The 18,409-nt window shown below is 37.7% G+C and overlaps 1 protein-coding gene across 1 annotated transcript; it reads left to right on the top strand.

The window, feature by feature from the left end:
- The first annotated feature begins 530 nt into the window (after positions 1-530).
- Positions 531-18,321, top strand: Mmadhc (metabolism of cobalamin associated D). Its single transcript, XM_021657856.2, has 8 exons — positions 531-639; positions 930-977; positions 4,697-4,841; positions 6,698-6,915; positions 9,391-9,496; positions 10,479-10,609; positions 16,908-16,994; positions 17,813-18,321. The coding sequence occupies exons 2-8, from the start codon at positions 969-971 to the stop codon at positions 18,005-18,007; spliced, it is 891 nt and encodes a 296-aa protein (XP_021513531.1). The 5' UTR covers positions 531-639; positions 930-968; the 3' UTR covers positions 18,008-18,321.
- The last annotated feature ends 88 nt before the right edge of the window (positions 18,322-18,409 follow it).

The following is an 18,409-nucleotide window of genomic DNA, read 5'->3' as shown; positions in this document are numbered from 1 at the left end:
ATATATGTATATTCACTAAGCGTATTAAGAATCTGACGCTGTCGCAGAACTGGGACAAAAAAAAACTGTCCTCACAAATAATAATTCTTGAAAAACAGCAGTCATACAAACAAAAGAAAACGGAATCATCAGAAGCTGGAGGACAGTCTTAGCGGACAATGAAGAATCTGTCAAAGGGAGCAGGAGGGTTGGCTCGGCAGTTAAGAGCACAAGGTGCTCTTACAGAGGCCCCAGGTTCAACTCCCAGCACCCACATGGCAGGTCACAACCGTCTGTAACTCCAGTCCCAGCAGAACCATATACGCACATATACACGCAAGCAAGCAAAACGCTCATATACTTAAAATAGTTTAAAAGATTTTAAAACAACAACAAGTCTGTCAAAGACACCAGTGAGTAAATGAAGCGAAGATTCACCAAACTCTGTTACTGATCGTCCCAAAGCAATCCAGTCAATGAAAGACCAGCTTGCCTTCTGGAGCTCTGCGAGCATCCTCTACTCGAAGATCGACCGACAGCATCGATGCGCTCGGCGGCAGCTAGTCAGGCCTGGGCGCCAACAGCGCCTCCGCCCGGAAATCGGTTGTCGCCATTTTGGCAGTGGAGGGGCGAAGGCCTGGGCACTGCGGAGCTTGACTGGTACGGATGGTTCCCGCCCGCGGTCTCTTCTGCACGATCAGGGGTGACCGGGCCCCTCCTGTCCCACCTCTGCCCTGGGCTTGCTCCCCGCCCGGCTCCGCCCGAGCCTGCTCTCGGGGCGCAGACCTGTTCGGTTCGGCCCAGCCCCAGGGCCCGGGGGGCCCCCACGGGTTCCCGGGGACGCGAGGCCGAGGCCTGGCGTGGGGAGGGACACGCTGACCGCGCCTGCCCGAGCCTCCGACGGTACAGCTTGCTCTGTCACTAGCCTGTTTTGTTTTGCTCTTTCCCAGGGATCCTTTGCACAGGGGAAGCGTCCGCCTTCGCCAGAGATGGCTCGTGTAAGTCACTCTGAGGATAAACTTGTTAGGAAATGGAGGGACGAATTTATGATGACGTTGGCAAAATGTTCGCCTTCATATATCAGCAGTATCGGGGAGCGGAGGGTGTGAAATTGGGCTTTTATGCTTTGAAATTAGTTTTAGCACAAACATTCTATTCCGTTCTCGTACGTTTCTCCAGTTTCATATTTTCATACTTTATGGACACAAAATTCTGTGCAAGCACCCTTTCAACAATCTAAAAGATTTTTCAGTAAATATTCGGAATGTTTTAAAGCCTTTTATAAAAGCAAACAAACTTTGGTTAATCTGAAGTTTTGAGGTTATCAGTGTAGGAAGTGACTTTGCAATTTCTACAAAAGGAGAGCAAAAGTTATTATTCTCAGTCACAGACTTGACTGTAAGTGTCCAAATACTATACTATATATATATATAGAATATTTATTGTACATTGTATATATGTATTTAGTAAATATACGCTATTGTTTATATAGTATAAGTTATAAATATATATAGTATGTATATACTTATATATAATATAAATTTGTGGTTTTGTTATATACGTATATACTATATATAGTATATATACTACATGTAACATGATAGCATTTAATTAGTTGTAATTTAACCAGACCTGTAGTAGAAAAATTAATGTGGCAACAGTTAGTGAGGTGGCATACTATGTACTATATATAGTTTGTAACAGTATATTCATGTACATTGTACAATATATATTAGATAGTTCACAGGTAAAGGACATAAGAAGTATATGAAGACTTATTAGAAATAGCACATGATAGGGTCTGGAAAGAGGGCCAAGCTGTTACGAGCACAGACTGCTCTTGCCCAGGAACCAGACTCAATTCCTAATACCCACAAGACAGGTCACAACCCTCTGTAACTCCAGTTCTGGGGGATCCAATGCCCTCTTCTGGCCTCATCAGACCCCAGGCACACATAGCTATTTGCAGACAAACAGTTGTGCACACAGTGTGAGATTTTTAAGTAGTACATAATACTTTTTTTGAAAGTGTGAAAAAGATAAAGTGAGAGATCTGTGCATAAGAGAAAATGAGAATTTGGCATCACCTAATGGGAAAAATGTTTACCCTGAATTTTGAGACATGAGTGGGATTTAGTTCATCAGAGGTTTGAATTAGAAGGTCAGACTTACAAAAACTCTCTTCCCTGAGTCATTGAAATGTTAGGATAACCTTTCTGCCCACCAGAATCTAAGGTGTGCAAGAAAAATAGTAGGTGAAGTTGGGTTGGGAGATAAAAGAATATTCAGAAATCTTGAATTCTGCATTCAGTAATTTAATTTTATTCAAGTTGTAATTTAACCAGAGCTGTAGTAGAAAAATTAATGTGGCAGCTATTAGTGAGATGGCATTCCTGTTATTGCCAAGTGTTTGACTGTAAGCAAGAGGCGAGTTTTAAGGTGAATATTTATCAAGCTGTAACTTGCCCTAAAGGACGGTGATATGAAGAGGCCTATGTACTGTTTGGATAGAAGTCAGGTAAGATAGAATATAATGCTAATATTTGCACTGACTTTTTAAAAATTCAGAAAGATGAATTTATTAAAAGATAAAAAATTCTTTGTTAGAATGAAGTGTATGTTAAATAAATTTAAATTTTGCTATTTAGTTGTCAAACATAAGGGTTTTGTTGGTTTATATGCATTATAAATTCTGGGCAGATGTTAGTAATGAAATATGAATATACATGTGTCTTTAACCATTTACTTAACATCATGAGTTATAAAAATGCCCATAATTTAGCACGTAGAAGAATTGAACCTGCCTTCTTCTTTGAATTTTATCCGTTTTTTTCCTGATAAAGTTTTAATAAAATTTCCTAAGTTACATGATTCTCAGTGAAGACACACATCTGCTTTCCTGTACAGTCAGCAAGTACTGTGGCAATAGAGTCAGTCAGTGTATTCAGATGGCATCAATTAGCCACAAATGCTTGTAACTGAAGACCTCTTCTTTCATGTAAAAATATATCAGCTCTGAAATATTGAAATAAGGACATTCATGACTGTATATGGTAACTCATTCCTGATAATCCAGGCCAGGTGAAGTCCATATTTTTTAAATGTAAATGGCCAGCTAGCAAATAATGTAAGCTTTATGAACCATAGGCTAATTCTCATGTCACAGTATGAAAGCAGTCATATGCAATGCATAAGTGAAGGACTGTGTCTGACAGTAAAACTATTTCCAAGCACTCAGCTGTAATGGGAAATCATTTGAAAACTTCTACATTAAATATTCTAACGCAAGTATTCTACTTGAACTCTGTCCGTGCTCCCATATTTATCAATTTATCAATTTGAACTCAGTCTGGAAAATAAACCTAAAATCAGAAAATATACCACATAGATACGCCAAAATTAAGGAATGTGAACATTGCCACCAAACCAAAAGGAAGGAATAGTGTGGGAGGTGCTTAGCACAGTCTGAAACAGTTAAAGAAGAAAAGGATTGGAAAGGAACATTTGGATTCAAGGATAAGTTCTGAAATCTCTGGTTACAGGACAGTAGAATCTTACTAGTTCTACATTTTAATGGTTATTAAATAAGGTAGTATTTGTAATTATTTATTAAAAAAGCATGAGGCAAAAAAAAAAGAAAAAAAAAAAGCATGAGGCTGGTTAACCGATATTCTCTGCAAGAAGTTTATTAGGAGGGTATGGAGGAAGGGGGAAGCAGGACATAGTGGGGAGAGAGAGAGAAAAAAGGGAAGGGGAAAGGGGGGCGCCCCAAGAGAGAGAGGGAGAGAGAGAAAAAAAAAAGACTGTAAGAGTGAGAGAGAAGAGTGTAAGAGCGAGATAAGGGGCAAGGTAACCATGCCTTCCAGGTGTGGCCACCTGGCTGGTGACACATGATGACATCATAGGTTGTTGGGTAACACAGGAGCAGGTTATGTTCCAAAATATTGACAGCATTTATAGATTAACTTTGTGACCCATATTGGAAAAAAATACACTTTTATCCTAAAGTGTTTAATAAGCTTTCTTTCCACAAAACCACCCTGGCCTTTGTGTGCAGGGTTATGGTTAGATAGTCTTCCTATGGCAGTTCATTTATCAAGTCAGTATTCTCAGACACCTCCCTATGTCTCATCATGGCCTCCTTGTTAGGGTTTGGCATTGTGGCCTCCCTTTAGATTCTGACAACTATCATAGTGTTTTGTTTTGTTTTCATTGTAAGTACGCATATAATTTGTCACATAGTAGGTATATGTAAGTACGCATATAATTTGTCACATAGTTTTATTTTATTTTATTCCACAGAAGTAGTAAAGTACTATGTGTTGTATAAAAGATACAACACAATGGGATGTGTTAGCTTACTACACAAATACAAAAATTTAGATTTGAGTTTGCACCCATGTAAAAGGCCGGGCATGGCTGTGCATGCTTGTAACACCAGCATTATGAGAGAGATAGAGACAGGAAGTGCACGGGGACTTGGTGGCCACCATAGTAGCTGCAGGCTCAGTGAGAGACTGCCTGAAAGTAATAAGGTGAAGAGTGATGGAATGGTGCTCCTGCTGCCCTCCTCTAGCCTTCTGAGTATACACAAACACACGCTGTACAATCATCATACACCACATGTGTGCACATACATACAGATAAAACGCAGTACAAAGATTTGTCCAAATACATTATTTATATCCAAAACTTATGTCAATTTCTCTGTTACTAGGTGCTCTGTAACCGAGCCAGATTGGTTTCCTATCTCCCAGGATTTTGTTCGTTAGTGAAAAGAGTTATCAATCCAAAAGCCTTTTCAACTGCAGGATCCTCAGGTTCTGATGAGTCGCATGTGGCCACTGCTCCTCCAGATATATGTAAGTAAAGATTTATTGCTTTTATTATATATACTTGTTTCAAAGCATTTTATGTTGCATTTTCTCTAAAAGCTTTTCTTGGAGTTTTTTTTTTTTTTTCAAACTTTTGTTTGTTACATTGAAAATAAAGTACTGCCTAGATCAGAAAGTTAAAGTGTTACAAAAATAAATTAAAACAATATTCCTTATAGGAATATATACCAGTAAACATATTGAAATTGAAGATATTATAAGTTAATTGTCCATTTGAGACACTTAATCTCCCAAACATAGTAGGTTGGCAGTAAAGTGTATTGCCTGTTTCTAGGTGTCTCATGACCAAGAACTAAAGCTCACTGCTTAATGACATGAGAGATTATTGTGTAGCTGTTGCTACCTGAAGAAAATGTCAAAATTCAGTGTTCACTACATACTGTATTCATACTATCATAAAGCTAAAAAAAAATGGTATATTGAGCCATTGGAAGAAAGTCTAGTAGAGTATTTAACCCTCTGGAACTGGAGTTATAGGCAGTTGTGAGTGGCCCTATTTGAGTGCAGGAACTGAACTCAGATCCTCTTAGGAGCAGTATACACTCTTAATCGCTAAGCCATCTTTTTTTTTTAATTTTTATTATTAGTTACATTTTATTAACTCTGTATCCCAGCTGTATCCTGCTCCCTCATTCCCTCCCAATCCCACCCTCCCTCCCTCATCTCCTCCCTGCCCCTTTCCAAGTCCAGGGGAGGACCTCCTCCCCTTTCATCTGACCCTGTTTTATCAGGTATCTTCAGGACTGGCTGCAAAGTCCTCTGTGGCCTAGCAGGACTGCGCCTCCCTTGGGGGGTAGGGAGGTCAAAGAGCCTGCCATTGAGTTCCTGTCAGAAATAGTCCCTGTTCCCCTTACAATGGGAAACCAATTGGTTACTGAGCTTCCACGGGCTACATCCGAGCAGAGGTTCTAGGTTATATCCATACATGGTCCTTGGTGGAGTGTCAGCCTCAGAAAAGACCCCTGTGCCCAGATATATTTGGTCCTTGTGGAGCTCCTATTCATTCCACGTCATACTAACTCCCCCTTCTTTCATGTGATTCCCTGCACTCTGCCGAAGGTTTGGTTATGAGTCTTAGTATCTGCTTTGATACACTGCTAGATAGAGTCTTTCAGAGGCCCTCTGCAGTAGGCTGCTGTCCTATTTCTTGGAATGAGCCAGAGAATGAGAAGGAGCCAGGAGATTAGAAGGTGGCAGTAAGCCTCCCAGACAACAATTTAATCAGGCAAATGAAAGTTCCTTTTACAGTCTTCTGACACACAGTCTTCCCTCAGCCAGGTCTCTTGATCCTGTAAGCTATGTTGCTACTTAGAGTTCCTTGCTAAATCTCTTCAATGTAGCATGCACTTTGTATGTTTATTTTGTATTTGTTGAATAAATTACCTGAAATCTACAGTGCTTCTTTTGATCTGTTATTTCTATCACTGTCATACTAATCATTCTAAGGTATTTTAATTATGTTACTTTCTTGATAAATATTCTTCATTATTTCTTTCAACAGCAGTTTCCAGTTACAAGTCATTGTCCAAGGATAGTTAAAGAGGATGGGTGGTGGTTAGAAAGGTTTGAGAAATTATATATTCTGTACTTGAAATTTCATAATGTATGCCCAAATGCCAAAGGCTTTTAGAAGCTTAACCTAATGTGTCCCAAAATTATTACATATGGAATCCTTGTTTCTTCAGAAACTTTACTGCAATATAAGGTAACCAGGGCATTCGAAGCCCTACAGCATCCCTGTTTTTGTTTTTGTTGTTTGTAACAACTCCATAGTTTATATCACTTGAACACTAACCATGTGTGACCCATGTTGTTCCCTTCAGGCTCTCGAACAGTGTGGCCTGATGAAACTATGGGACCATTTGGGCCTCAGGATCAAAGATTCCAGCTTCCCGGGAATATAGGCTTCGATTGTCACCTCAATGGGACTGCCTCACAGAAGAAAAGCCATGCCCATAAAACTTTGCCTGATGTTCTAGCAGAGCCTCTTTCAACTGAAAGGCACGAGTTTGTGATGGCGCAGTATGTGAATGAGTTTCAGGTTGGTCGTTAATATCGTTCTTATTAGTGCCGCATTACTTTTCAGTTAATGTATATTTTATTGAAAGGGAAAAACAAGAAAAGTTAACGCGTATAAAAGCAGCATAACTGTCATTAAAAAGATGACCTGGCGCCATCTGGTGTATACGTTTAAATTAGAATCTCTGTTAAATAGTTCTTCCAAAATACATTTTTAGTAACTACTTATTCCAAATATGAGTGCTGATTATTTTCTATATTGCTATAAGGTTTTTTGGTTTTTACTTCTAAAACGACCATGGTCAGTTATGGCACATGCCTGTAATTCTAGCACTTGACTAGTAGGAGGAAGATCTCTGTAGGTTCAAGACTAGCCTGACCAGTGAGTTCCAGGCCAATTGAGGCAATTATAGTTAGTCAATTAAAAGGAAAGCAGTATAAACGATTGACTTGGGGGGGGGAATAAAAACAATTTCTAAGGGGTTAAGGGGAAGGCTTTTGTAATTTTTTTTTCATGCGTGTTTATGTGGTATGTTTGTCTGTGTATGAACACATGTCCAAATGTATGTGCAGAAATGCCTGCTCAAGAGGGCACGAGTGGAAACCAAAGCTGATATGGGCTTTGGTATCAGCTGATACCAAAGCTGATAAGTTGCTTCTCCACCTTACTTTTTGAAGCAGTCTGTCACTGGATCAGAGCTTGCTATTTTGGCAAGGCTGGCCATCCGGGCCCCTAACACTTGGATACAGATATGCTTGCCTCCATGCCTAGTAGTTTAGGTGGGTGCTTAGGAATTCAAAGATTCTGATGCCTGCACAAGGACACTTTCTAAGTTCTGTGTTATAATTGTTTAAACTAGAATTGCACCATTATTCTTGGAAATAGGAGGCTACATGCATCTCAGAGTTTTGGTAAAACTCCTAAGGTATGACATTGCTACATAGTTTAAAGAGGTTTATTTTTGTTTTTGTTTTGTTTGGGAGGGGTTGAGTTCTTGTTTGCTTTTAATGATTTATTTTTAATTATGTGGTGTGTATGTGTTTGTGCATGTGCACATGAGTACTGGTGACCATGTAGGCAAGAGGCATCAGATTCTCTGGAGCTGAAGTTACCTGCCTGAAGTGAGCTACCTCAAGTAGATGTTAGGAACTGAAGTCAGGACATGTGCGAGAGCAATCATGCTCTTACCTGTTGAGTCATCTTGGCAGCCCTGGTTACATAGTTTTAAATAAGCGTATATTATTTGCTACACCAGTCTTTCAAAGGATGAGTTGGACTGGACTTTGGATGTTATTGACTTACTGGAGTCACTAGTTCATTAGCTCTTTCAACAAGCTAAGTCTTTATAATTCCTAAGTTGGTATTATTTGTGATCTCTGCCCAGTGACTGTCTTTATTTGGATATCTGGTAAGTCCCAGATTTTGTGTTTAATACTAAAGTGGTCCTTTTTTTCTCTTCTGAGTTTTTCCTTATTCCTGTCTCATAGTCATTTGAATAGTATAGCTATCTTTCCTCTATCTTAAGATAAAAATCGTAGGGCCACCCTTACCTCCCCTCTGTATCATGTCCCTACAAATACTATCAGAGTCACATTGCTCCATTCTGTGAATTTTTTGCTAAATTATTTTTGTCCCTTCAACTCTGTCAGACTTTATGTCCTGTCTCTTTTATCTGCAACTTTAGAGACATTATATTATATATAAAATAATGGACTAGAGAAAGAGGATAAATCTGGGTTCAAGTGTTAACTGTAATACCTAATTTGTGACTTTGAGAAAGTCATTTAGTCTTTCTGAGCCTTTGTTTCTTTACATGAAAAGTGAAAATAATAAGTGCAATAATGGAATTGCATGCTTTTGCATTCTTTCTGGATTTGTTGCATTGTTTTGTTTTTTCTTGAATCCCTAATCTATATTCTACCTATAAACACCCACAATTGCTTACTGCTATTTCAGCTTTTCCTGAATTCTGCTAGCAAAGCAGTTTTTCTTCAGAACTCCATTCCCAGAAGCCATAATACTGCAGCAATTTCATGAGCATTTTTATAACTCTGGATGTTAAGTAAATGGTTAGACACATGTATGTACATACTTCATTACTAACATCTGCCCAGAATTTACAATACGTATAAACCAATACAAAACCCTTGTGTTTGACATCTAAATAGCAAAATTTAAATGTATTTAATATACATTTTATTATGTCAAAGAATTTTTATCTTCCAATAAAGTTATCCTACTAAATTTGTTTTAAAAAGTCAGGGCAGCTGGGTGTGGTGGCATACAGCTGTAATCCAAGCACTTGGGGAGGCAGAGGCAGGAGAATGTCTGAGCTAGAGGTCAGCCTGGTCCACTGAATGAGTCCAGCTATGATAGCTAAGGTTAGACAGAGAAACTCTGTCTTGAAAAACAACAGACAATCAAAAAATTCTTAACAAGCATGGCATGTTATTGGAACTCAAGTTTTTCCTTTCGTTCTTGTCCTTGTTCCCACAGGGCAGTGATGCACCTGTTGAACAAGAAATTAACAGTGCAGAAGCTTACTTTGAAAGTGCGAGAGTTGAGTGTGCAATTCAGACATGCCCAGAACTGCTGCGAAGAGGTAGCCGACTTTCTGCATTGAAACTCAACATGTGTGTTAGATGTTGTTACCAGTGTTTTCATATGCTTAATGAAGAACTCAGGGTACTTGTAGGGCTCTGTGTACTGCTATTTAATGTCTGCTTAGAAATGATTGCTTGACATTTGACATCTGAACTCATGTTTCAGTTATATAGGAGTAAGAGGATTTGTATTTCCCCTAAACTTTGTATTTCTATGCTTATAACTATAATTTTTATAAGTTTATGTATATGTGCAAAGAAGAATCTTTGAGACTCTCATACAATGAGTTTTGATTATATTCATCTTCATTCCTGTCCCTCCTAGAGGGTCTCCCACCACCTCCCTGAACTATTCCCACCCCCACCCCAACTCCTTATCTTATTTTTAAAAAAATAAACAGTAGAGTTCATTGGTATTGCCCATGTACTTGTGGGTGAGGTCTACTCACAAGAAAATGGTTAACCTACCAGCAGCCACACATTCCCCCACAGGCCATCAACTGTCCATAGTTCAGCTAAGGTTGGGAACCTGTGAGCTTCTCTGCTTCATGCTAGAATGTTGTCCTCACCTTATGCAGGTCTTCTGCATAGCTGCAGTGAGTTCTGAAGTCCTGTCATGTCCATCCTTCCAAAACTCTGAGAACTGGTGTGGTGTAGATGTCCCAGTTGTGGCTGTGTACTCCACAATCAATTCTCTGCACTTTGACCAGTTGTCAGAAAAGTCTTAATGATTAATTCATTTGAAAATTTATAATAAAAGCAAAACAGTGTAATATAGCTTAACTTTCAGAGTTGTTTGTATTGCTATTTCAACTCAAAAACTGCATTCATTTTACTCTTCAGAAGTGGCATGTTTGTAAATCTGCCTTAGGACAGTAATTTAACTTAATTTCATCTTTCTGAGTAAGTTATTTCTACAAACTATAGCTCTTTATGTAAAGCTAATTGTTTTCTTCTTGGAATTTATATTCTTATTTTTAGATTTTGAGTCACTTTTTCCAGAAGTGGCTAATAGCAAACTAATGATCCTGACTGTAACACAGAAAACTGAAAATGATATGACTGTTTGGAGTGAAGAGGTAGAACTTGAGAGAGAGATGCTCTTGGAAAAGGTAACTCTCCCAGTTTCCTTGTGACTAAATGCTGTCTTATTTAAATGCCACTGCGTCAGTTGTGTTGACAGATGATTATGAAAATTCCTCTTACATGTAAGAAACTGGAACTTTGGCTGGACCTCCCAGCTGAATTAATAATACACATTGTGGTTACTTTAGACTTAAACTGCTATCAGACTGTACAGTCAGCTTGTGTTCTTAACCTGCCTTTAAGAGAACAATGTAACAACCACCTTTTTTGCTTTGGATTTCCTATGTAATCAGTGTTTACAGCTTAAACTACCGCATAGCTGTAATCTTAGGTTATGCACTCCTTTATGCCCCTGACCAAAAATAATGAATGTGTGTATGTTTGTATTGTGTTAATCATTTGCCAAAAGAAGCCAATAGATTGCAAGCAACCTCACATAATAAATAACTGCCTTAAGTGCTGGAAACATGGATATTACTTGATAAGTGAATGTTTGCTTTTCTGGGTGCTTCTGCATAAGTTGGAGTCAGTGACTTAATGCCTCGTAAAACTCTGTTAACGATTTCTGTAAAGTAGCCCTCATTCCTACCCTATGTAATGCTTTTCTGGGTTGTTAAATAAATACAGAGCAAAAGCCCTTTGTGAGGGAGACAGAGACAGATAAGAGGGCATTCAGGCAGAAACAGATTCAGACTCATGTTGCTGACAGATTATAGATAAGCCAGAAACCATAAGCTACAGAGAGACAAGTAGAGAATTCAAATCTGGGCTCTTTCTCTGCTAAATTACCCCAAGAGGAAGACTGATTTCTTTAGCACAACACCAACACATTGATAACTCCTGAATTATCACAAATGCATGTAAACAATGCAACTACTATCTTTTACGCAAGAGAAATTGTCTTTTCTGGCCTGTGTTTGTTCTGTAAAGTATTTCGAACACTGAAGAAATGGCACCATTTTTCAGTGCTACTTTCAGGGGCTGCAGCGATAGCTCTGCAGCCCAGAGCACTTGCTGCTCTTCCAGAAGATGTGGTTTGATTCCCAGCACCCATTGGTGGCTCACAACTAATTCTAACTATAGTTTCAGGGGATTCTATTTCCTCTTACGGCTTTTGTGAGCACCACGCATACATATATATTGTCCACAGACACACGTGCAAGGAAAATAACTATACACATGAAATAATAATGCCTTTTAAATACCGCTTTTCTTGGTATTCTTGAAACATATAGTTCCATTTATTCCTTTTCTGAATTTTTCTAAATATATTACTCCAACACTGTCCCTTTCCTGCATTTCTCTTACACCCTCTATAGCTTATCAGGTAAATAGTGAAATGCAACCCAGTCACCTCTAAGGAATCAGTGTGACAGGATACTTACTGTATGCATTTTTTTCCTGCCCTTTGCTTTTAACCTAAAGATACGTTTTTACACCTCTCTTTAAATAAGTCTTATAAAATCTGCATTGTATTATTAGTAAACAATAATTTTAGGTTATTTTAAATTTTCTGATTTATAAATTGAAAATCCAGCTTTTGTTTTTACTGGCACAGCTGTGAAGAGTCATTGTTAATGTACATTTTTAAGAGCACTAACCTCCCTAGACCCCTACATAGAAGATGGCTGAATTACTGTCATTTTAAATTTTGATAGATGCTGATGATATGCCTACCCCAGAAATTATCTTAGTATATATGCCATGGCCCTAGCTTACCTTATAACTTAACATTCTTTTTATCAATCACATAAAATCTTTAGACAATTACATATATGTGTATTTAATAATTTAAAGCTATATAGTAATTACCTTAAAGTTGATGTTGGGTAATATGAATCTTTCTGTAGGACAAAAAGGAGTATTCCTTTGTGTGATAGATTAAGAATGACTCCTTGAGTACCTTAGCTTAGTCCAATTAAAAATTCCCCATATTGGTTTCCATGCAAGGCAATGTCAGGCACTTTACTACTGCTTAGGGTTATCAAGGTGGTCTCTTCGTTTGGGATAATATTATAGTTTATATATTCAGCAGTATTTTTTGGTAGTAACATGCTACTCAAATGTACCACATAGAGCTTACTCATACATGTCATACTGTTTTAACAGAGAGGAGCATATTTGTTGTATACTAATTAAAATGGACTTATATAGAGGCGTACAACATTCAGGCTAGTGTGGTAGTCTGCGCCTTTGATCAGGAGACAGAGGCAGGTGGATTTCTGGGAGTTTGAGGCTAGTCTGGTCTATATAGTGAGTTCTAGGACAGCCAGGAAAACATAGTGAGAGAGACCTTATCTAAAAACAGACATTTAAGAGAATTTAAGAAGGCAATAAATAACAAACATCTTATTTACATAGTAAAGCCTTAATAAATGTATGGTTCGCATCACATAGTAAGCTTCCACATAGCTTATTTGTATGCATCACATTAGTAGTGCTGGTTTGTGAACATCTTAAGATTCTGGCCTAATTTGATATTGACTCCAAGATAGTTTTTTTCAATTTCCTATGACTAGTGTGACTTACAGACTAAATTGTACTAGCTAAATTTCTGTGGGTAAAGATTTTAATTAAAATATGTTAATGATTTTATTGGCCCCACTTTTATCTTATTGTCCATATCCAATTCTGATTTTTTCCAGCAGATGTCAGTGTTTGTCTTTGATGAATAGAAATCCTAAGTGAAATTTGCTGGTGCTCTTAATGGGATTCTTTTAGTTAACCTTTGTACATGCTTGATTGTATTTTGTTCTTTTTAGTTTTGGTATGACTTTTTTCATTAAGTTGGAATATGGTCTGATGACTTATTTTAAGACTTACAAAGATTATGAAATAGAGCAACAAATGTTAATGTTGAGTGTCGGTGATAAACTAGAGAATACAGTGTTATTTAATATATCACCAGTTTACAAGTAGATATGGAGAGAAAAATTAGCATAGGTGCTATGCCTTCCATAGGAGTCTCTAAACTTCATGTAAAAAGTGTCAAAAACATAATCAATGTAGTTCTGAAGAAAGAAAAGCTTGAGGTAAGTGAGTGTACAGTTTGAATACAGTGACTTAGGAGTGGCACAGCCCTGAGGAGAGTAAGCTGAGTCCTCACCCTGCCATCTGCGCAGGAAACATGTAGAGACAGAAAGCAGACATCAAGTCCAGAAACACTATGATGGTAGCTCTAAGTTTGCCTGACTGAGCATGGTGTGATCAGTTGGCAACCGTGAGGTGAGCAGTACTCAGCTTTGTGTTATAACTAGGAGCAGAGGGAAGGGGAAGAGGACCTCCCCTATCAGTGGACACGGGAAGGCACATGGGAGAAGATGAGGGAGGGAGGGGAGGAGGGAGGGGGCTACAGCTCCGATACAAAGTAAACTGTAATTAATTAATAAACCAATAAATAAATTTTAAAAATCCACTCGTAAGTTAGGCTGGACTTAGGCTCTACCTTTGTGGTATGTTGAGAGTCAAAATAGGAAAGCAGCTTCAGGTCAGATTCCGTAGTTTCCTTAAGTAGCTGCCTTTCTTAGTCTCTGATACAGATCAGGGGCCCAACAGAAGACTTTGGCATTATAGCTAGAGGTGCTAAAGAAAGTAGAAGCAGAACAAGGTGTAGACAAGTTGATTCTTTCAGAGTTACTTTCCTTACAGGATAGAATAAGGAGGGCTTTCTTATACTGGCTGAGGTAAAGTAGGCCCTTTCTGATTAATTGGTTGCTGTCATTTTTTTTGGCTGTTTTTGAAAACTGACCTATTTTGGGTTCAGTTTGATTACTAATTACGTGGCGGTACTTTGAGTAATTCCATTCCGGCTTGATGTAGGCTCCCTCAGTAGTAGCAATATGGTGGCTCCTGTAAACTTTTAACAAATCTCAGATATGGTCATCTTCTTTAGCCACTGATGATAAGAGCAAGACCATAACTTTGATTACAGTATATTTATATGCCTATGATAGAGTTTAGTTTATGTCAGCAGCATATTTAAACATTAACAATAATTACTGATACTACAGAATAACAGTTGCTTTAAACAAAATTATGTAAATGTGGTCTCTTTCAAAATAGTGTTTTTATACTTTTTGCTTAAAGGAAGTTTTTTGTTTGTTTTGATGTATGCTGATTGCAAGCATCACTGTCGTTACACAATGGGGTCATTATTAAGGAAAATAATAGTCTGCACAGTTACTGGACTACCTCTGCAGTTGATTTGATAGTCAGGACAGTTGCGAAGTGTCTAATAGGAGGGTAGCATGAGCACTAAACCAAGAGATATTCATATCCCAGGTAGGCTGGCCAGATGCTGTGAGATTTTATTACCCTACTCAGAATGGTTTGACATTTAAAACTTACAAATTATTTAATTATTTCTAGAATTTTCAGATTACTGTGTTTTGAGGTCAGTTGACCGTAGATAATTAAAATCATAGAAAATAAGATCTCAGACAGGGGATTTGTGTATTATAGGCATCTTAGACAATCCATCTCAGCTATAAGCTTTGCCCTTCACTGTTAAAATAACCATAGGCATTAAATAAATGAATGGATGTAGCTGTGTTCGTAAAATGGCTTATCCAAACAGGCAGTAAGCTTGATTTGCTCTAGGACTATAATTTACTAGTGTTTGTAGCATATAGTCTGCATTCCTAAATCCTGGCCATTAGAGTCATCAACTGAATGCCAGAAGTGCTGTGGCTCTTCACTTTTGATGGACCAGAAATCCATGTTTCCCAGCACTCTGTGACCCCTGCATATTACCTTTCAATTCTCAAGTTTCACACCTAGGTATTTGCTAGGTCTGCTCAAATCAATCTTGGCTCTTGCTTACTCAGCTCAGCTTTCTGCTAAGCAACCAAGGTGAATTGCCACTCAGGAGCTTGTTGTATGTCTGCCTCTTTGCACTGCTCTGCTCAGTGCAAATTTGCTCAGACAAATTGCAAATGTTTCGGCAGTCCAGATTCTTACTTTTTGCCGACTAAACCCAGTGACATCACTACTTTGCTTGGATTCCACTCTGGCCTAGTTTACTTTCTGTTGGCTACAATTATACTAAAACCAACTTGGGGAAAAAGGAGTTTATCACAGATCATCGTTGAGGAAAGTCAAGGCCGGAATTCAAAGCAGGAATCTGGAGGCAGGAACTGAAGGCCATGGAGGAACACTGATTACTGGCTTGCTTTCCGCTTCTTATTCAGCCTACTTTATAATCCAAGACCACCTGAGTAGAGGTAGTCCATCCATAATTGGCTGTATTTGGATTCTCCCTTCTCTATCATTAATCAAGAAAATGCCCCGTATTTTTTGCCCACAGGCAAATCTCATCCTTTCCAGAACACCCTGTCTTGTCTAAAGTTGACAAAAACCAGCATCCACTTCATGCCTTTAAATAAAAGGTTTACAAAGATACAAGTAGACACTTGCTCCCATTTTCTCAAAGAAAGATAGCAAGACCACAGTCCTGACCTGTACATGTGGTATTTAGCAATCATACACACCATCTAAAAGACATGCAGGTATTTAGAGAAAAATGGGTATCCTACTTACTCCTCTGCTCCACGTACCTGTATATTCAGATGTGTTGTTTTCATTTATGCTAGGGCATTGGGTAAACTAGGAAAGTTCTCTATGATTGAACTACAGTCCCATTTTAGTTGCCTTTTCAGAAATATGGGCAGATAGATATAGTTGAAGGATACACAATAATCGAATCTTTTACATCTTTATGGGTGTTTTGGCTACATGTATGTCTGTGTCGTATATGTGTGACTGTTACCCACAGAGGCCAGAATAGAGAGCCAGATGCCCCTACTACTGGCATTTCCGACAGTTGTGAGCTGCCATGCAGGTGCTAAGAATAGAACCCAAGTTTTTCTGGAAGAACAGCCAACAGAACCATCTCTGGCCTTTTCGCAGCCTCTGTTAACCAATGGATGGGTTAAATCTTTTTTTTAATTTTTGCTTTTTGCTTACCTATTTGTGATCTTCATTTTACAAAAAAAAATAAAATAAAATGAAATGAAATAAGCTATAATTTGAACTTTAGGACAGATTTAGGAGGTAATAGTACAAAAATGATGTAGATATACTTTGTAAAGTAACAAATAATGTAGAATAAAAGTACAAAATATAGGTTTCATTGTAGAGGTAAAACTTGTTTTAACCATCGGTCTTTTGAAATGGTGAAAATCTGATTTACAGTCTAAATTTGCTTTTTATTAATCCTATAGTTTTCTCTGAAGTAAAAGATACTTATTTAACATTTTAATTTAAGAAATATAATTCGTCTGAGTGATGCTACATCAAACACTGATGTTACCTTTTCCTCTGCAGTTCATTAATGGTGCTAAGGAAATTTGCTATGCTCTTCGGGCTGAAGGATACTGGGCTGATTTCATTGATCCATCATCTGGTTTGGCAGTGAGTAAATACACTTTGAAAGCCATATTATATGAAGTAGATAGAGTTCTTATTGTAAAATCATAGCTGTCCTATGGGCCAAAGAAAATCGAAAAACAAACAAAAAACCCATCCATTTAGACTTTTTTACAACTCAAAATATTATCCAAAGAAGTAGAATTAGTGTAAAGCTCTTGTTTTCACAATTCTAAGAGGCATTTTTAGGACTGGTTTTGTTAATAATAATAATGAACATAATAAAACTTATTATTATAAGTTTATAATAATAATAAATTTTATATAATAATAATAATAATAAAACTTAGAAATTACTGTGGTCTAGCCTGGTTTCTTAAATGACCAAAGTATTTTGAAGGTAATATAAACTGTAAAAAAATTTAGAGAAGTAACTTTCTGAAAGTTTTTATATAGTCATGGTCACATACTTCAATCACAGGAAGTAATAAAATCACTTTTAATTTTAAGAGAGAAATACATATTTGCTACTTCTCAGAGTCAAGTGCCATGTCATATAGACTAGAAGACTCTGCCTTTAGTCCCCTTTCATAAAAGTGATGGTGATGAATCATAAGGTGGTTCTCTTAGACTTCGTTCTTCTTTAAAGTTTGTGTCATGTTATGTGTTCAGTTCTAGATGAGTCATTTTTTATTTCCAGCATGCACAAGAACTGGGAAGGGTCTGTTAGACTAGTCTAGGTTTGGGATGTGACTTTTTATTGAATTAAAAATGTTTTGAAACAGGTGTTTGCATTTACAGAAATATTCCTACAGTGTCTTTCTCCCTAATGAAAATATTACTTCATTTCTTATTTCCTCTAGTTTTTTGGACCATATACAAACAACACACTGTTTGAAACAGATGAACGCTACCGGCATTTAGGATTCTCTGTTGATGACCTTGGCTGCTGTAAAGTGATCCGTCATAGTCTCTGGGGTACTCATGTGGTTGTAGGAAGCATCTTCACTAATGCAGCAGCAGACAGCCATATCATGAGGAAGCTCAGTGGAAACTAGCATTGCCCTGTGATGGTTGCGGCACTGCCTGTCTGTAACGGACTGCTCTGTATACATACAGCTGTGGACTGCAGCTTCTAGAGGCTTCTTGTTTCTAGGTATTTATTTCATCATTTGTGGTTTACATCAACAGGTGACTTGGGATTTCAAATTGCAAATACTAATTCATATTCTGGAGTACATGTTGAACACACATTCTACAGAATGAGGTCATCAACATGTACCAGGGTATTTATGGTCTCTTATTGTTAATTCTCCCCTTTATTGGGAAAACTTTGTTTTTTTCCAAAAATAAATGATACATTTGGTTATGATGACTTGTTTCTTTATTGCAATAGTTCAAAAAAATACAGCTATTTAATAGGTTAAAGGTTTTTTTCTTGTAATACTATTGATAATTCT

Source organism: Meriones unguiculatus, chromosome 8 (assembly GCF_030254825.1).
Source record: "Meriones unguiculatus strain TT.TT164.6M chromosome 8, Bangor_MerUng_6.1, whole genome shotgun sequence".
NCBI lineage: Eukaryota > Metazoa > Chordata > Mammalia > Rodentia > Muridae > Meriones > Meriones unguiculatus.
The sequence above is the reverse complement of the archived record's forward strand: the minus strand, read 5'-3'. Positions and strand labels throughout refer to the sequence as shown.